The sequence below is a fragment of the Nycticebus coucang genome, chromosome 12 (assembly GCF_027406575.1).
Source record: "Nycticebus coucang isolate mNycCou1 chromosome 12, mNycCou1.pri, whole genome shotgun sequence".
Taxonomy (NCBI): Eukaryota; Metazoa; Chordata; class Mammalia; order Primates; family Lorisidae; genus Nycticebus; species Nycticebus coucang.
The window spans coordinates 108,391,718-108,412,101 of record NC_069791.1 but is presented as its reverse complement, the minus strand read 5'-3'; the positions used below and the strand labels follow the sequence as shown (position 1 = coordinate 108,412,101).

General features: G+C 52.1%; 1 protein-coding gene across 7 annotated transcripts in view; it reads right to left on the bottom strand.

The window, feature by feature from the left end:
• Positions 1 to 2,336: 2,336 nt before the first annotated feature.
• The window catches only part of CLEC16A (C-type lectin domain containing 16A), a 241,250-nt gene continuing 223,202 nt past the window's right edge, over positions 2,337 to 20,384 (bottom strand). For 4 of the 7 annotated variants that reach the window (XM_053554134.1, XM_053554135.1, XM_053554140.1 and 1 more), the window contains one exon: positions 13,010 to 16,457. In XM_053554134.1, coding sequence (XP_053410109.1) covers positions 16,108 to 16,457 — 350 coding nt within the window. In that variant the 3' untranslated portion in view covers positions 13,010 to 16,107. Of the gene's footprint in view, positions 2,680 to 13,009; positions 16,458 to 19,997; positions 20,122 to 20,384 lie in introns of those variants that run through there. The other 3 variants (XM_053554137.1, XM_053554138.1, XM_053554136.1) reach the window with 3 other exon arrangements.

Genomic DNA, 20,384 nt, shown 5'->3' with positions numbered 1-20,384 from the left:
GGAAAACACAGCACCTCCGTATGGAGACAGGATTTGAATCCAGGCCTGCCATTGTCTTTAGAAAAAATAGTCACTGGGCCCTAGGGCCATGCCTCCTTTTGCTGGGTTGGGAACCCCTCTGCATCCCTGTAAACCTGTGTGGCAATGTGAAAGGTCAGCCTCACCCCAGACCATGAGCTGTGACTTTGGCTGACCACCTGCGACCCTCTGGCTGGCACAGGCTTTCCCACCTTGGTGCTGGGAGATTTGCCACATGAGGGTCAACTTCCTGAGGCTGAGATCTCCCTAACTGCATTCCACCCCCATAGGGCTAAGCCTTCCCTCCAAGTCTCAGAGAATTTCCAGGGACTTACATTGGTCCTCATAGCCTCTCTGGCCCCAGGCTCCCACTGCTCTGAGCTGGTCTCTCGATGCCTCCACACATGGGTGGAAAACTCAGCTCTTCCACTCAGGGAGGGGTGTCACATGCGTGCTTGTGGGTGTGCAGGCCCCTCATAACTCAGGATGAGAAGTTTCCTGGCAGGGCTGTGATGCCCCTGGGACCAGCATTCACACTGAATTCTTGGCACAACAGTGCCAAGGAAGGACTAAATCCAGATCCCAGGGGCTCCGCTGCACCCCCACCCACCTGCTCCTGGGCTTAGACATTCACTTTCTTACACTTCTTCCCAAATCCAGTCTGTGGCTGTAGTCCTGCTGGAGGTAAAGTGAAGTCCCCTTTCATGGGGAGACAGCCCTTTCAAGTCCTGCCTTTATGCCTTTCTTTCTTTTGAGCTTATATATACAGTAGCAGCTCCATAGCTGACCACCTCCCTATGTTGACCACCTTCACCTAACTTTTACAGACTGGACATGCACCACATGTACATATCAGCACAGTGGGCCTAGTTCCTTATGGTGACCATCTCTGAATGTTGACCAATTTGTTACAGTCTCTTGGGTGGTCAACTTACAGAGGTTCTACTCTGTGAGTGTGTGTGCTATTTGATATATTAATACATACATTTTTTTTTTTGTTAGTTCCTTTGATTCTGTATTATCCCCCTAAAAACCTCACCAGGGCTTCCCACTGCCTTCAGGATAAAATTCAGGCTCCTTGGGACAGCTCCATATGTGACTTCATTTAATTTGCATAAACCCAGGAAGGAAGTATTACTGTGTCTGTGGTGCAGATAAGGAAACTGAGTCACAGAGGGCTGGTGTTGCTCAGGAGGAGCAGGAAGAGCCCTGTGCAGTGGGGGAGGGGGCTGGCAGCGGGAAAAGAGACCCTGGAGTCCAGGCCTCCTTCTCCCTCCATCCTTTTGGGTGTCAGTCCCCAAACTGGGTGCTACAGCCAGAGGGACCTGGATTCACAGGCGCCACTGCCCGGGGCTACTTGCCGCTCCTCCTTGTTCCCTAGAAGCAGTCATCTGGCAGGACCCATTTAGAAACTAGCACCTGTGCTTGACAAGTCAACAATGGGTGGGACCTTTTTTCTAGGAACAAGCTTCCCAGAGGTTTTCTTCACAGAAATGGGCAAGGCTCAGCTTGTCCCAGCCCATCCCTGGGCAGGGCAAAGGACACTGTGTCCCTGGCACTGCTGGAGCCCCAAAGTGACTCTATTGGGGATCCCTTCTGTATGCCAGGGCTATGTGGCCAGGAGCACTGGATACTTGGTTTTGCCAGTGAGAATGTAGGGTTGGGGCAAGATCCTGAGCTCTGAGGTCAGAGGGACCTGAGCAGCTCTGGGACCTCAGATAGGTCATCTTCCCTCTTTGGCCCTCAGTATATCCATCCGTACAGTGGGCTGATAATAACATCACTCCATGGGACCCATTGGGAGTGAGCCTGGAAGTATTTAGGCTGCCCTGGCTAAGATGCCTGGGCACACAGGGGCTTCCGGATTCTGTGCAAGCCCATCACAGGTCATGGTGCTGAGTGGGCACACTCTCAACCCTACCCTCAGCCTGCACGTATCCCACGGCCACGGCCATGGCCATGGCCCCCTCCAGGCCTGGCAGCAGTTCCACCAGGAGCAGCTCATTAGCCTCCCCTGCTTTCATCTGTACCTCTTTCATCCTCTCTGGACTTCCACAGCCCCACATCCACCCTTCCTTCCTGTGCTGACATGGAGCTACTGTTTCCCTTTTTTCACCTCCTTGGAATGGGCATGTCCTATCACTCCCTACCCTGTATTAAAATTATCTGCAAATCTGATCTCCTTTCTGCGTTCAACTTTCTTCCAAGTTGCCATTTGCTAGCTGTGTGGCTTTGGTCATGTTAATAAACCTCTCTGTGACTCATGTCCTTCATCTGAAAAAACATAACATTGTTGGGAGGATTAAATGAGTTAATACACTTAAAGCACTAAGTGTGGAACAGAGCTTTGTACTTGTATTACTTATCTACTGCCATGTAACACATTATCCCCAAATGTAGCAGCTTAAAACAATAAGCACTGATTGTTTTGCCCTGGTTCTGAGGGTTAGAAGTAAGAGAGTTGCTTCTTTGTGTGTATCTGGCTCAAAATCTCCGGCGAGGTTTCAGGCAAGCTGTTGGCAGGGGTTGCAGTCATCTGAAGGTTTGACTGGAGCTGGAAGATGTGCTCACTCACATGGCTGTTGGCTGCAGGACTCAGTTGCTTATTACAGGAGCCTTTCCACAAGGCAACTTGAGCGTCTTCATGACACGGCAGGTGACCTGAGAGAGAGAGCGCAAAGAGGAGGCTGTAATGCCTTTGATATCCTAATCTGTGGTGTTACACATTGTCACTGCTATTTCTGTTCATTAGAAGTGAGCCACTTAGTGCAGGCCACACCAAGGGAAAGGAGAATTAGACTGTATATTTGGAAAGCAGGAGTGTCAAAGAATTTTAAACCCACCATGATGCTCATCAACGCTGGTTGTTGTTTATGGCCACTACTCCTTTTGGTCTTTCACAGGGGCTTGCACACAGTAGGTGTATACTGAGTGCTTGTTGAAAGTATGAATGCTCAAGACATGATTGCAAGAGGGACTTTACCTAACAATTGCAATCAGTGTAACCTGGCTTATTGTACCCTCAATGAATCCCCAACAATAAAAAAAAAAAAAAAAAGTATGAATGCTTAGACAGGAATGTGAGTGAAAGAGGGCTATAGAAGAGGAAGGAAAGGAGCTAAAAGGTAGGGGATAGTGATGGGGGGAGGGGCCTCTGTGTTTGAGGCTCTAGGTTCTATCCATCCCTTGCTCTGGGGTCTGCCTAACCACTAATCCTCTCCCAGCCTGATTCCCAGGCTCCTGATTCTCTGAGCCTCTGTCTTCCATCTGCCCCATGATCTTGCTTTGGCATCAGACAGCCCCATTCTTGTGGCTTCTTTGCCTCATGGTGTTAACATAGCTGCCTCAGCCCTATAAATCACATCCTAGGAGATTAGGTACAAGGGAAAGATCTTTCTCCTCCAGGGTCACTACTTTGTCAGGGTGAGAAATCTTTTCAGGAAGCTCTCCCTTCCTCCCTCCCCCCATTCTCCTTCCCTTTATATCTCATTGGCCAAAAGAAGGTCACATGTCCACTCCGTGGACCAATCATGGGCAGGAAAGGAGGATGGCTATGATTTCTCCCCTGATGCCAGGCTCAGTGCTTAGGGTATAGAATGGGGGCTTTGTGGACAGAGACATACACACGGTTGGTGGGCAACAAAGAAAATTAAAAATAGGAACATTCTTTGTTGGGGAAGCCAACTACTGCCATAAGCCATGTACAAAGGGCTATAAGACACAGCAGCAAGGTGCTCCCAACAACCCACAGAAACCTGGATCTGCTTTCCCTAGGAGCTGATGCTTGGGCAGGGCTTTGAAAGATGCATAGGAGTTCAGGCCCAGAAGCATGAACTAGCAAATGCTGAGGTAGTGATGAGAGCGTGGAAGCTAAGACAATGGAGACAGGCTGGAGAAGTAAATGGCCAGGCTAAGTGGATCAGGTCTGACTTGTGGATCACTTATTCCTGGAACTCATGTCTCTCACATACTACCAGTGATTCAACTGAGCACTGTTATTTGATTAGTTTATTTTAACCAGATACTTTATAAGAAGCTAATTTCAATCAAAAAAGACATTCCACAATACTGCCACTAGCAGAACACAGGTCTAGCTTGCCATGAATAGCACGTAACCAAACAAATACTATGAAAATAAAACAAACCAGCCAGTTTCAGCTCCAGAGGTGTCAGGTTAGAGATTGGAGACTCCCTTGATTCCAAAGAGGGGAGATTAGCCAATGTCTCAGTGACCATTACACATAGAATAGCACCCAGTGGAGACTTTTCCTCTGCCTGCCCCAGAAGTACTGAAGAGAAATGAACAGAGAGAACAGCTTTCTCTCCTGTGACTGAGGGGATTTGAAGGGACCCAGCTGGGGTGAGAAGAGCCCCTAGGGATTTCAGAGGGGTGATTTTGGGAGGTCCCTGGGGCTTGGTGCAGTGGCCATGCCATGCAGATGATGTTGTTCCCAACCCTCAGAGGCTGCTCCCTTCTCATGAGCCCTCTATGGCTGCAGTGTGGGAAGAGGACATGGGTTCAAATCCTGCCCCTGCTCCTAGAGCAAGTCACTAGCCCAGGGAAAAGCAAAGCCCTTTGGGGGAGCACAGAGGAAGTCAGACCCACCGCTGCGCCGGACAGCATCAGTCAGAGGTGAGGTGCACAGAGACTGCCCGCTGGGTCCAGCCCTCGTCAGGGTTTTCCTGCTGGGCTTGGAGCAAGCCCTTCTTTCCTGCCTCCATGGCTCTGATCCCTCTCCAAGGAGAGTCTGAGTCCCCTGAGTGGCTTCCCAGGCATACCGTGTGCCCCGTCATTGCTCTGACATACCTCTCCTCTCACCCTTCCTGGCTCTTCTCCAGCCATACCAGCTTAAGGCTCCTGTAGCTCGGCCCTGGGGCCTTTGCACTGCCATTCCCTGTGCCCCCCACACTCTCGCCCCAGACATCCACGTGGCTCCCTCACTTGCTTCCTGCAATCGTCACCAAAGGGTCTTTTCCCAGCATGAACTTCCTTAAACTTCCCGTTTAAAACTTTAGCTCCAGCTCGGCGCCTATAGCTCAGTGGCTAGGGTGCCAGCAACATACACCATGGCTGGTGGGTTCAAACCCAGCCCAGGCCTGCCAAACAACAATAGCAACTACAAGAAAAAAATAGCTAGGCGTTGTGGCGGGCGCCTGTAGTCCCAGCTACTTGGGAGGCTGAGGCAAGAGAATCATTTAAGCCCAAGAGTTTGAGGTTGCTGCGAGTTGTGATGCCACGGTACTCTACCAAGGGTGACATAGCGAGACTCTGTCTCAAAAAAAAAAAAACAAACAAAACACACACACACAAAAAAACTTTAGTTCCTTTTGTACCTTCACCAGTGCCCCACATCCCCCTTCCTCAGCTCTATTTTTATTTTCTTGTGCATGCACACTTCCTAGCTCACTACAGAATTTTCTTCCCTTTAATTTTCTAGGTTGCGGGCGGCGCCTGTGGCTCAACGGGTAGGGCGCCGGTCCCATATGCCGGAGGTGGCGGGTTCAAGCCCAGCCCCGGCCAAAAAAAAATAAAAATAAAAAATAATAATAATAGTTTTCTAGGTTGCCTGTCTACCCTGGAGGGAGGTAGGCTCCGTGGCCTGCAGGTTTGTCTGACTCATTCATTGCTGACTTCCTAGTGCCTGGTACTCAGCAGGTGCTCAATCATTGTTGAATAAATGTCAAAGTGTTGGGGAAGCCAACCCTTTCCTACTCGCCCACTGGGGCCTCTTGGGGTAGGACCAGGGGTGGGACCAAGGGCAGGGGTCCACCGACAGCTCCTCTCAGCGACAGACACCACCAGAACCAAGGGAGATGGTGTCCTACATGATATTTGCTGAGGTATTTTGGCAGTGGCCCAAAAGGACTGACCCCACCCAGTCGGATTGGCAGGAAAAGCTGTGAGTTGATAAAGTGTGGGAGGTAAGCAGGTTTGAGAGAAGACACTGAGGTTGGCTGTGCTCCAGGCAGTTCTTGGGAATTCCATGGGCAAGCTGGGGTGGGGGTGGGGCTGGGGCCCTGCGGAAGCTGGCAGGGGTGGAAGCTCTGTCCTTTGCTACCACAAACTTGCTCTTTGAGGGGCAAAGGACGCTCGGCCCAGGGCATTGAACTAAGTTCACAGATTCCTACTCGAGGCACTACAGACCTTGGGCTTCGGTCCCAAGCCCCAGCTCTATTGCTCCTAAACCTCTAGGGTCAGGGTTCCCCATCCATAGGATATGGGTAACAAAAGGGTTGCCAGGGAATGAACTGAGATCAAGTCTGTAAACTGCTTAGCTGAGCCTGACACATGGGAAGTGCCCATTATGCAGGAGTTGTTGCTATTTTAGCATCACCACTTAGCAGCTATGCAACCTGGGCTAAATCACTCAGCCTTTCTGATCTGGGGTTGCTCTTCTGTAAAAGAGCATACACTGACCTCATAGGTTGCTGGGGAGTCTCCTTTGTGTCTAACAGGGAGTCAAAATATGCTGGCTGATCAGGGCTGGGAACCAGGTGGGTGGAGGCCCTACCTGGTGCAGAGGTGGCTCCAGCCCAGGACACATCAGACCTGCAACTGGGGAAAGTGGAAGGAGGGAAGACTGTCCATGGGAATTTTTTTTTTTTGAGACAGAATCTCACTTTGTCACCCTCTGTAGAGAGCTGTGGCATCACAACTCACAGCAACCTCAAACTCTTGAGCTCAAGTGATTCTCTTGTCTCAGCCACCTGAGTAGCTGGGACTACAGGCACCTGCCACAAAGGGTTCTTGGTCTTGCTCAGGCTGGTCTCAAACTCCTGAGCTCAAGTGATCCACCCACCTCCGCCTCCCAGAGTGCTGGGATTAAAGGCGTGAGCCACCGCGCCCACCCCTGTCCTTGGGAATGTTGAGGAGAGAGGAGAGATCCAAGGAGGCTTTACAGAGGAGGTGAGCTGCCAACTGGGCTGTGAAGTGGGAAGTATTTAACTGACAACACTGGGTGCTAGGGAGACCATGGTGAGATGGGCATAGACTTGAGTCTCATTACTCTAATATTTTTAGAAAGCGATTTGGTAATTTGTATCCAGAGCTTTAAATGGTTTATATTTCTACAATCTGGTAATCCCCATGCTCAGAATCTTTGCTACTGAGATAATATAAAACGTAAACAGTCCAAGAGGTCTGGTAGCCAACCCAAGGGACACATCTCTGCCACAGAACTCATCATACTCTTTAGAAATGGAGTTTCCAGTGACATGGGGCATGCAGGGCCTAGGAGGCCCTGGGTCAAAAGCAGGACATGAAATGACATCCACTGTTATTTCAGCTGCTAAAATGCATAGAGAAGAGAATGGAAGGAAATCTCCAGGGTATCCTTAGCAGATTTTATAGGAAATACCATTTTTCCAAGGAAGAGGTGACAGATAGCTCAGGGGGACACCGGGCACAGGGATGGTTCATCGGAACCCTTCCCAAGCTGCAGGCCTGGCACACTAAAGACTGTCCTTCACCTGCCCTCTCCCTCATGTCTGCCAACCAAACCTGTCCATGTTACGTCTTGACTATGTCGTGTGCCACCTACTTTGGTTGTGACCACTGCAATGGCCCGTGCTGACCACTAACCTGCAGCCCCAACCATCCTCTTGCCAGGCATGTCCGCCCGTGCCATTTCTTTGTTTAATATCCTTCGGTGCATGCCATTGCCCTTGGCCTGAGCAAGCTCCCAGGGCAGCCTTGAAGGCATGAGATGGGGGAGAGGGAACCCGAAGAACAAATGTGAGCCCAGCTACTCTCACCAGACCCACTGTCCAGAGCCTCCACATTATCAGGTGGAGACCTGAGAGGTTACTTACTGCGCCCTGGGTGTATGTGGCAGAGCTGGGGAGTAATGTCCGTCAATCTGTCTGTTGTTAGGTCCTGGCCTTCGTGAGGGTGGTGACTGTGTCCAGAATGCAGGCCAGGGTGGCACATGCAGGTTCATATCAGCATTATCCACAACACCAAAAGGCGAGCACAGCCCCAAAGCCCATCAATGCTGAGTGGATGAACGACGTGTGGTCTGTCCATGCAATTCAGCCATAAAAAGGAATGAAATTCTGATACACGCTACGGCAGGGAAGAACCTCAAACATCATGCCAAGAGAAAGAAGCCAGACACAGAAGGCCGCATGGTGTCTGGCTCTACTCTGTGTAGAGGGGAAGCTGGCTCAGGAGCTGTCTGGGCTACAGGCAGGGCGGCTGGGAGGAGACTACCTCCTGCACCCATAGGCTGGGACAACCCTTAACTGACAGGGTGTGAGAGTTGGTGGATAAGTGGTCAACCTCCTGCCTTTCCCAGGGCCAGCCCTGAGGCTCATCCTGCATGGCTCTATCCAGTGTCCTCAGCAAGGCCACAGCAGTGCCCAGCGGTGGCCAGCCCTGTTTATTGGCTTCCTGCCCTTCTCTCTGGCTCACCACACCTGCTTCCTGAGGCTCCCCCCAAATATACCTCCTGCACCCTGTCCTTCTCTCAGGCTCTGCTGTCAGGGCTTTCCCCAGTGAAAACTATGAGAGTTGAATGTGGCAAACAAAGAAACAGATATCCTTAGAGGTGTGACAAGTGCAGGAAGGAAAGTGGTGGCTGCTGTGACTGAGGAAAGCAGGGCATGATGACAGGACGGCCTCTGGAAGGTGACACTGATGCTGCAACCGGAGGATGAAGAGTGGCTGCAGGTGCAGAAGTAGAAGGGGAGGCTTGAGGGGAGGAAAGGCAGATGCCAAGGTCCTGGGGTGGACATGAGCTGGGGGTCTTCCAGGGCAGGCTGAGGGCTTTTATGCTTCAATGAGGGGTGGGCAGTGGCCCGGCTGGCTTCTCAGCCGCTGGACCAGTCAGCATTCTTTAGAGAGAGACATGGAACCAATAGGAGGTAGATGAATAGACAGACAGAGACTGATTATGGGAATTGGCTGAAGTCCCATTATCTGCTGTCTGAGAGTTGGAAGACCAAGAAAGCCAGTGGTCTAGTTCCTGCCTGGAGGGCTGTGAACCAGGAGCACCAATGTTTGAGTGCAAGAGAAGACAGATGTCCTAGATGTCCCAGAGACAGAGCAGACTTGCCCTCATGGATTGGGTGATGGCCACCCACACTGGGGAGGATGGTTGGTTGTCTTTACTTAGGCTACTGATTCAAATGACCTTTTCCAGAAACACCCTCACAGTCATACCCAGAAATAATGGTTTACCAGCTATCTGGGCATCCCTTAGCCCAGTTAAGCTGACACATGAAATTAACCATCACAGCTGCCCTTTAGAATCACCTGGGGACTTTAAAAAATTCCAGGCCTCAGCCATACCATACCCCACAGATGCTGGCTCCATGTATCTGAGGGTGCCTGGGCAGCAGGTATTTTTTCGAAGCCCATCTGTGATTCTAGCTCGGCTGCTGGTGAGGCTCCTTACCCCACCCTAAGCTGAGATCCCATGCTACCTACCTACCTCTCACTCTATCTGCACAAGCAAGGACATTGCCAGGAAGGCTCCCATTTTACAGATGAGGAAACTGAGGCTAGTGAGGTTTTAACCACGTGCTCAAGTCCATAAGGATTGGGAACATCAGTGCGGGGACCTGAACCCCATTAGCTGGCTCCACGGTCTGTGCTGCCCACCACCCTGTCCTGCATGTGGTTTCACTGAATGCTGAGGTACCAGACGCAGCTCAGACTCAGCTCAGACAGCTGGGGAGGCTGGAAGACACAGAATTTCTGATGGTGGCAAAGGAAGGTCCTTAAACAGGCCTGCCCTTGTAAACACAGACAGGATGGGGCTAAAGGTCAGGACCACAGGCACAGTAAGAGGTGAATGGAATTTGGGCTGTGGGAATTCGGAGCCCATAAACCATGACCTGTGTGCACTATGGCAGATCTCCTGTCTGGTGATCTCGAGATGACATTTAGGTGTACAAGGACACAGTCTTAAAGAACCTTGTCCCAGAGCTGGCTCTTTTTTTCTGTCAGTCCTTGTGACCTTCTGATCCTATTAAAGAGAAAGTCTTGGTTAGGGGCTAACAGGTGTCCTCTTTAACAGAGAGGGGGCAAGCCTAGGCCCAGAGCCTATGGCAAGTAATGCGACGTAGCTAAAACCCAGTTATATTTAGCTGCGTGTTGTGGCAGGCGCCTGTGGTCCCAGCTACTTGGGAGGCTGAGGCAGGAGGATTGTTTGAGCCTGGGAGTTTCAGGTCCCTGTGAGCTGTGATGCCACTGCAGTAAAAAACAAACTTAGTTATGTGGATTTGCTTTTACTGCATTTGTTTTTATGGTATCTTTAATTTCTGTCATGTGTAATGGGTTGAATGGTGATTCCCCCCCTAAAAAGATATGTCCATGTCCTCCAACTTGGTATGGGAATGTGACTTTATCTGGAAATAGGGTCTTTGCAGGTGTAATGAAGGCTCTTGAGAGAAGATCATCCTTGACCAGGGTGGCCCCTAAATCCAGTGACTGATTCCTTGAAAAAGAAAGGAGAGGTGGATTTAACCCCAGACACAAGGAAGAGAACATGTGAAGAGGCAGAGCTGGAGTGGGGCTCACAGGAGGGAAAGGCCGAGAACTGCCAGGACCACCCAAAGCCGGGAGAGGCAGGTCACCCGTTCTCCCTCAGGGGACCAACCCTGCTGTCCCCTTGATTTTTTTAAACACAGGATGGGTGGATTTTTGACTCATGGTCTCCAGAATCACCTGTGATTCTAAAGTAAGTATCTGTTGTTTTAAGCTGCTCTGGTTCTGTTTCCAGAATTTAAATGGCAGGTCCAGAGTCAGGGAATTGACAGCAGGTCTGAGCTGTGTTGTGTTTGGGCCTGTGCTGCTTCTGGCAGGAACCATGTGGGATTGGGTGGCACATGGAGTGGGGAGGAGAGACTGGGCTGCACACGATGGGGTGAGCTCATGGTGGTGGGTCTAGGTGGGGACTTTGGCACAGCAGGTGGACATGTGGACAGAGCAGGGCCAGGGACCCCGTGGCCTTTGGACAGGGGAGGTGCCCAGTGGACACTCGGGTGAATGCTTGGGAAGCCCAAAGTGTACCCAGTCTGGTGATTCAGAGCAGATCTTAGTTTGGAGAAAAGTGCTGCAGCCACTGAGGGTTTTTTCCCACCACCCTGAAGTGCTATGAAGAAGCAGGACAGGAGAGGAAGGGGGTTTCCAGTAGCTGGTCTTCCCCTCGAGTGCCAGGCTCTGGGGTCATGGCAGGCAGAGTGCCACCACCTGCCCTCATGGCCCCTCCCTCCAGGCCTTGGCTCATGGTTCCCTCACTATGCCTCACGGAACCCCTCACAGGGGGGCACACACACACTCTGGGAGAACAGACTTGAAGGGGCCCTGTGACTGTCCCCCAGTCTCCAAACAAGCAGCGGGTGATGACTGGTTGTGAGCCTGGCCTGGGGGTACAGGTAGAGCTGTCAGCTAACAGGTCTCATGCTAAGCGTCCCCCAGTCCTGCTTGCAGGGCCCCTCTCCTGAGCCTGTGCTACCCGCAGCCCTGACCACCTTGGGAACAGGTGCCAGCTGCGCTGTCCTCACTTTACAGAGAAGCAAACTGAGCTCAGAGAGAAGACCTGGCCAAGGTGGTTTGAAACTCCGCCTCCTGAAGAAAGAGCTTGAAGGAAGAGCCACCACTATGTGGCACCTGCTGTGTGCCCAGGGCCTTCAGCCTGAATGGCCTCAGGTCTCATGGGCTAGGTGTGGTGCAGGGCATGTTTCAGATGATTTTAATACCCCTTCACACCTGCGAACTGCTGCTTTGCTTTTGTCCTCCTGCCCACAGTCCAGGGACGTGTGGACCTGCAGTCTGGGGTTTCAGATCAGCACACGGCACCACAGAGAATGCAGGCACGGACTCACTCAGCAGTCTGCAGGAAGGTTGCTGTGCCCCATAGGCCTCAGGGTCGTCATCTATGTGAAGGAGATGCTGCCTCACCTACGCCCCACCCTCAGGGCCTGGCCAGGGGTATGGACACCTGGGAAAGGGAGGGAGGGGCCAGACCCACAGCAGCTACTATCCCCTGGCCTTCTCACCTGAGGCCATCTTCCACCTTCTTCCTGGGCATCTTTCTAGCAAGTTCCTTTCTTTAGACCCAAGTGGAGATGGGTGAATGGCCATGTGCCCAGGAGGCAGGGCAGCTGTGGGGATGAAAGTGGGCTGCAAGGTCAGGCACTGGTCCAGTGTCCTGGGCAGTAGTTAAGGCCTGCGGTGGCCAGGTTATGGTGCAGAGTGGGATCCAGCCCAGCCCAAGGGACCTGAGTCTTGCTAGGCCCAGGCCCGGGGTCAGAGATCCAAGGAACTGATCTGGGATAACTCCGCACGGTGAAGGGCCCTGTGGCCACCAGTAAGGCTGCGGTGTGGAGGGGAGGTGCCCTCCACAGCAGCTTCCTCCTTCCACCTGTATCACCTCAGCCCTTGGCATGAGGGGGGTGCCCTGTTTATTTTTTGCATTCATCTTGGGTTTGCTCTCAAGACCCAGAAGTTCTGGCCATTTCTGGGCTGGGTAGGAGCTGCAGCACCAAAAGTGTCTGAGAACACGTGGTGTGGCTTCCAGGACTTTCCAGGGCTTGCTGGTGCATGCTGGCATGTTTCTGAGCTGTGCTGGCCTAGCATGTCACCTCACCCTGCTCCTCAGGAACGTAGCTGCTCCCTGTGCTTGCCCTGAGACTTAGGGCTGGGACCGTCCCACTCCACAGGTGCAGAATTGGAGGCTTGGGTGGGGAGCCACCTGCCCGACAGGTGAGGGATGCGGAACACAGACCGAGCTCACTGCACCTGGTAGGGGAGGGTGGGACACTCAACTGCACTGGAGGCCTTATACCCAGCCTTAGAGGTACTTGGAACCCAACGGTGTATGGTGGGTGGGGCTGGGAAGAGACCTGGGGAGCTGGGAGGAGCTCAAGCCACTGCACGCCCCTCTTCACAACTACCACAGGCTGAGGGGTCAGGCTGCTGAGAAGTTTCCTTTCTCCCAGGCCACGGCCTCTTGCCTCAGCACCCAGGAGAAGCATGCCACATTCTTGGTAACATTTTTCTCTTTTATTGCCAAGTTCAATTTACAAGGAAGTTCCAGTTTCATTTCCACCCTCGTGTTCTGTATCCACAAAGCATGAGTCACGCTGGCAAAAGCAGGTTCTTCCCTAGAATGGGCCCAAGGCTCAGAAGCATCAACCTCTCCTACCCTCCTGCTCCTCCCCCTCCCTGGGACAAAAATTATGTACATATTTTTAGCTCAGAGGAACGTAAGGATCAGTACAGTTTATGCCCATGTCAACTGACAACCTTAAGTATTCCATATTTATTGCATCTAGACAAGAAGATCAAAATCAGTTCACTCCATGCCTCTTTAGGGCGGTGCATCTCAGAGAAGTTCAGCACACGTCATGGGTGTTTCCTCCCTTAGCCCCTGGATCACTTGTTAACACAAGTGTCGAGCCCTGCGCAGAGGATGCCGGCCTGCTCACAGGACCCCTCCTCGCCTAGACCTGCTGGGAGTGGTGCCTACCTGCCTGCGCCTCCAAACCAGAAAGAGGTTCTTCAAAGCCAAGGTTTGGGGTGGGTGGTCTATGGGGCCAACCTGACATGGCACACCTAGTGGGCCAATGGTGGACTTGTGAGGGGCAGGGTCCAGGCCACAAGTGCCCTCTGCAGGGACTCAAAGGTGGTGGGCCGGAGGGGTTTGCAGGGAGGCCCGCCCCAGACATCCATGGCCTACATGTGGGAGGCATGGCCCACGCTCTAGCTCTTGCTGTCCCATGCCAGAGACCCAGTATGACCTGTCTGGGGAGGCCAGTCTGGGAGTGCCCTAGTTGTTAGGTTTGCAAGGTACTTGAGACACAGCGGCGCCTGGGCGAGGTGGGATCCTTCAGAGCCATAGGGCCGTCTGCTTCCTCTGAGCTCTCGGACCTCCTGGCACATGACAAGTATCAGGGAGCTCCTGGTTAAATGGAAGCCCCACCCTACACACCCGCTGGTGTGCTGAGGCAGGGGCCAGCCCTCAGCTCAAAGAGGTTCCTGGGAATGGCCTCACAAGCCCTCCTGGAGGTCAGGCTTTCTCTGGTCCAGGGCATGGTTCTTCTGGGATGCTGTCCAGTCCTTGCCCAAGGCCTCTCTTCTGCAGTGCTCGGTGGCAACAAGGCCAGCTGGGTGTCTAGTGGCAGGTCCGGGAGGGCCTGGGCCCACCCACATGGTGTGTTTAGTGAGCTATGGTCGTGCTGCTGGGCAGGGGAGTCACTTGCCTTCTCTCATTTCTGCCAACCCAAAGACAGAATAATTTCAAAACCACAAGCGCATGGCTCTGGGTGGGCCAGCTCACGATGAGCTCCACCCTCCTACAAAACGTGGGCTGGCTGCCAGGGCACAGGGTACCCAGATCCCAATACTAGGGTCCTTCCTCCTTGGTGCCTTTGCCCTTCTCTGCCTCATCTTTATTCCCTCCCCAGGGGCTCTGCTGATGGTCATGGCTTGTCCTTCTTTGGAATCTCTGCCCACATGGCCCCTTTCATCTTTTCTCGGTTGAAGGCCGAAGGTCCTCATGCCTATGGCTGTGAACACTGGTGTCACACCCACCCAGGGGGCTTCTGATGCCTGGTGAGACCTGTCCCAGGGTGCCACTGCCCCTTCTTGGCAGAACCACTGTTTCCTTCAGGAGATTGAAGCTGGCCTTGGCAGGCCCTGGCAGGGCAGCTGTTTGACGGAGGTGGTAAGAACTGAGTTCCTCTAATAGGCAGATGGTGAGATCTTGGGGTGCCTCCTAGGGCCACCTTAATGCCAGCCTTTGGCAGACTCTGACACTCTGCATGCTAACACTCCTGGTGGACAGACATATCTGTGGGCGTATCTGGAAGAAAGGTGAGGAAGGTCTTACCATTGACCAGAGAGGTGGGGATCGCTCAGCCATGTCCAGCTACCAAGCTGGCCAGGCAGAAAGGACCATCTTGGGTGCTGCAGCAGATACACCTGCATCCCAGCCTGTTCACACCTGGCACACACGAAGAAGGGACCTGTGGGTTGTCATGTTAAGAGGAGCAGCAGTAGTGGAAGGAAGAGGTGACAGACTCAGAGTCTCTCTTAGGACATGTCCCTTGAGGCTGGGGAGGGTGCTGGTTCTGGGCGTCTCTTGGGCCCCACACATGGGGGCGGGCGGGCCAGCTGCCTTTATCTTCTTCCATCATGGCTGCAAGTGGCTGTGGTTCTTTCTTGGAAAAAAAGATGGCAACACTGAAGACGATGCTGGATGCTGTCCCCGTCTGACTTTTGTAAAGAGAGGAACACAGCATGTCCTGAGTGGGGGGCTGGCTGTGTCCTCCTCTTCCGCGGGAGACCTCCTACAGGCAACACCCTCTCGGCTGCAACAGGAGAGAAACTTGTGGCCCTCTCAGCTCTGTGTGTACCTGAGAATACATGTATCCTGCTTATTTTTATTTAAAAAATAAAATTTCCAGGAAGGTACTTTTTCATTCCACAAGCTTGCAGAGTTACTAAATAACAAAGAAATAAAAATCACTTGAATAAATGGAGAAAGCCACACTGAGCAGTCTGAAAGTGAACACTGGGAAGGGTGAGAGAGAGACTGAAAATGAAAGTGAAATCTCAACATTGTTATTATACTTTTAACATGACATCAAAGCTTAGAGCTGAGGAGTTTTTTGGACTCTTTTTTTTTTTTTTTAAATAGATGCTTTTTAAAGAAACGCTTGTCATCTGTTGCCAAAAGCAGAAATAAATATCCAAAGGAAATGTATTATCTAAGTTCACATCTCTACAAATCCTCCCTAAAGTGACCTGGCCCAAGTCTTCAGTGTGCTGGGGATGGTGACAGAGGAGTGGTCTGAAGGGAGAGGCACCCATGGGTCCTGCTACTCCAGCTGGCTCAGAGACAAGGCCCCACCCTCCTCCCTGAGGCAACCACCACCATCCTCAGGACTCGCTGGGAGGGGTGTCCATTGGCCCCAGCCTGCTTTTGAAGATTCAAATGGAGCACGGTCTTCCTCCAACTCGAGAGGCACAAGGACAGGTAGCTGAGATGGTTGCTGTTCCTGATGTGTCTTGCTAATCAGCTGCACTGGGGTCCTTGCCAGTGGGGCCAAACACACAAAGCGAGGCCCCAGCACCACTCAGTGGCTGGTGGGGTCTGCAGGCTCTGTACACGCAGGGTCTTCACCTGGGGGCCCTGTGCACACTGTGACTGGAGTGGGCGATGGGGGGATGCTGGTGAGGGTGCGGAGGCTGTGGGGGTCGACGGGGGGAACCAGGGTCAGGGACTCGACGCTCAGTGTGTCGGCAGTATCTTCGCAGAGCAGGGAGAGGGTGGGCTGTGGGGCAGGGACCAGGCTGGGGGACAGGCTGGCTGTCTCCAGGGCTGCGCCCCTGGCCACAGTCTTGCTGGGCTTGGAGTCTGCTTCCGTTTCACTTACGATCACCAACTGGTCAGGAAGGTGAGGCTGTTCCGGAGTTGTGGGAGCATCTGGGTGGGGGAAGAAAAAAACAGAAATATCCTGAGCCCTGGGGCTACTCTGTTCACACTGGACCCACTGCTGCCAGACTGCACCAAGGCCCAGGGCAAGCTGGACAGGAGGTGGCTGGGGCTGGGGACACAGAGTGGCTCTACTGACTCCTTTTGGGGACACGGAGCTGGTAAATCCAGTCCTATGTAGGCCTGGGGAAAAATGTGTCGGGGCCCTAGGTTACCCTGACTTGTGATACTTGTGAACTGGGGGCCTGTGCAAAATCAATGTGTAGATTACAAAAGCACAGTATCTGGGTGCAGAGACCTGGCCTGGGCAGGCTTTATGTGTGGGTGAATCTTGGACCATCTACTGGATGATAAATACTTGAGCTGTTGTGCTTGTAACTTCAGGCTGTTTACAAGGTCTACATTTGGTGACATTTACCCAAAGGGGAACTCATTGTAGTATTTTTTTTTTTTGAGACAGAGCTTCAAGCTGTTGCCTTGGGTAGAGTGCCATGGCACCATAGCTCACAGCAACCTCCAACTCTTGGGCTCAAGTGATTCTCCTGCCTCCGCCTCCCAAGTAGCTGGGACTACAGGCACCTGTCACAACGCCTGGCTATTTTTTGGTTGCAGCCGTCATTTTTGTTTGGTGGGCCCGGGCTGGATTCATACCCACCAGGTCAGGTGTATGTGGCTAGTGCCTTAGCCGCTTGAGCCACAGGCGCCGAGCCAGTAATATTTTTTTAAAAAAAGGAATTTTCAAACCAAAATAAAACCTTGGCCGTGTTAGCACCATGGAGGGATGTGATTGCTCAGGCTATTGCTATCCTGAGCTTCCCCATGGGGTGGTGGAGAGAAACCACATTGGGGGGAGGCCGGTGAGGTTCTACCTGGTGCAGTTAGTTTTGGAAGAGAATTTCTTTTCTTGGTGCTTTTCAAAATTCTACAGATGATGGCCTATTTGCTTTCCAGTGACAAGTCTGCCTTGTCTGAGAGAAACAAACACCAGATATAACTGGAGTTCACTGTGCAAAGCACCTTCTAGGATGTCGGATGCCAGTCATTCACCGACACTGAGAAGGCTGTGTGCACACCCCACTTGGAAAGCAAATTCCTGTCTGTCCAGATCAGAGGATCAACAAGCCACAGGCAGAGGGGCCGGCCCGGCTGCTGTGCTGAGCTAAGGTTTTAGTAGACTGCATCCGGACATGAGGGCAGACCTTGTTTTGTTCGGTGTGCTTCCATTTATTTATTTTTTTCTTTCAAGTTAGGCCAAAATAAAATAAAAAAGCAAACTGAACATAGAGTAAGAGAATGAAAAAGTAAAGCGCAAAATAAAACCAAACAGCATGCAGAAGGGGAGGCAGGACAGGAGAGTCCCGAGCAGGGACAGAGGCACAGCGGAAGGAAACCCCTCAAAGCTCACATCGCCCTATCTTCCCACAGGGCTCTGGGCAAGATGAGCACTAAAGGTTACAATTAATTTCTTCCTAAGGCTTTTTTGGAGAGAGAGAGAGAGATAAAGATAGATAGATAGATAGAGAGAGATAGACAGAGAGACAGAGAGACAGAGAGAGAGTTATGTCCAGAGGAAACCACGGCATGGGGTGCTAGGGCTGTCCTCGCTGGGAGGGGGTGATGGGTACCAACAGACACAGTGGAAAAAGTGATTTGAGGTGTGATCTGCACCCAGAAATGCTGAGTGAACATTACACACATATTCTGGTTTCTCTGAATTTCAACTAATTTGCTCCATTCAGTGGGGACACTTTGTGGCACTGGGCTGGTGTCAGCCCAGGCTTGTGTCCTGGCTTGCTGCTGGTGAGAACCCGTGGTTCTCTGAGCTGGGCTCACCTGCTTTGGTGGGCATGAGTGCATCTACCAGCTCACACACATGTGGATCCATGTGTAAGTTCAGCTACTGATGAGGAAGTTCAAAAATGACTAATTCCCCAAAAGGCGCTGTCCTGCCATCTGAAGACAGGGAGGCAAAGCATTTCCTTCACGCTTTCTCAATATAAGTTTCCCCCTCTTGCTCAAGCCTGCATTTGCATGCAGACAGTCAAAAAAGCTGGCAAACCTCTTTCCCTTCTCCCTGATGGGGATTTTGGTGATGAGGATAATCAAGGATGTGGAAAAGCTAAAGGCAAATATATTAAAAAGAGCAGACACTAACAAACCAACCACACACACAAAACTAGTTTCTTCTTTAGGAAACAATTTTAAAAAGCATCAACAATTTTAAAAAGTTGGTTTGTCCTTGTAAAATAGTCTATTTGTTTTTAAAAGGCAAAAAGCAACCTCTTCTTAGCCACCACCTACAACATTATCTTTTTATTATTAGTGTTTTAAACTAAGAGCTGCTTCCTGAGTGTGACCTACAAACTTACCCGACCAAGAAAGAGGAAAAAAGGAGACCTTTGCGAGATTTTCACCCAGGGGAAAATCATCCTCTGAGGAAACATTTTCTGGGCAAGTGCTCAGCTGCAAAGGTATTCCATGAACCTTTGGCTATGTCTGTCTGTTGGTGTTTTCGAGTTCCAAGGCCACAAGTTGGGGCCAGGCCCAGGAAATGAGGGGTTGGGAGAAAAGTCTTGACTTCCTGGCCGTGGAGCAGAGAGAGCTGGGGCCAGAATGGGAAGCCTGGGATGGCCGTGTTTCTGTGAGCAGTGGACAGGCCACCCCGCAGCCCTGGCCTGTGAGGACCAGTACCTTGGAAGCTGATCTGCAGCTTTGGACTGGAGCCTCAATTGACCTTTGTTGAGTGACAGAGTTTCCAGTAAAAACCTGGATTTATTGTTCTGGGCTGGGAAAGGTAGGGCTGAGTGATGCAGGGAAGAAAAGAACACCTGTACAGCAAGCAGAGGGCAAAGCACAGAGCAAACAGCTTTTAAATGAAAAAGAAGGCGAAAGGCTTCCAGCTGACAAGTGCAACTGCCGATCACAGAAGAAATGTCACTGGAAGGAGGGGCCCTGACAGTGAGCCAGGCTACTGGGCAGCGGCCCCCGGTTTGACCCTGGCTGGCTGCATGGGCTGTGTGGGACCATGTGTACAAGGGACACAATGGGGCCACATCCATCGAGGCAACTGTACAGGAAATGACTTTTACCACTTAACTTTGGGTGAAGCCAGGGGAGAAAAGGAGAAAAAAAGAAACCAGGTGACTTAGTTGCTTTTACAAATTGTCAGTTCACCAGCCAACTGCTGCCCAATCCCCATGGCCTAAACTGGGGGTGTCTGAGGGAACTCAGCAGAAGAACCTGCCATTGGCCCTTCCCAGAGGCGGCGGTGTCTCTAGGCTGCACAGGTCTGGTTTGGAAGAACTGACCTGAGGGTCAGTCAAGGACCAGGGATTTGGTCTCAGATGAGACAAGGCCACAAAGGGAACAGGAAGGGCCGCAGCGGGGAACTGAGGAAACGCCAACTTGGTGCCCAGCTCTCTGTGTGTAGGCCCGGCCCGGCCCACCTTGCTGGTGCAGACCCTACCGGCTGTGGAAACGCAGCGTGGTGAGAGGACGTCGCGGCGCCAGCGGCTAACAGAGGAGACCTGCCTGAATTGACTGTGCGTGGTTTGCCGTGGCAGCTGCCGTTCGGAGCACTAAACCCAGTGGCCGCCGTGACTGTCGGCCTCCGACAGGCTGAACACTCGCCGGCGTCCTTTCCTGCCACTCCTGACTAGAGGGAAAACACAGCGACAGATCATAGAAAGCCTTTAACAATGGGACAGCACAGGCGACACAAAGAGGGGACACAGAGCAGCAACGGGACGCTGAGCACCAATGAGAGGGGAGGGGAGGTGACAGTGTCCCAGTGGGCTGGTGGCTGCTGGCACATGGGGCACGAGTCTCCCATGCAGGTAAGACACCCACCCTGCCACCAAGATGAGGCAAGGTTGGGAGATGTAAGGGTCAAGGACAGAGAAAGTCGGTTCTATGGGA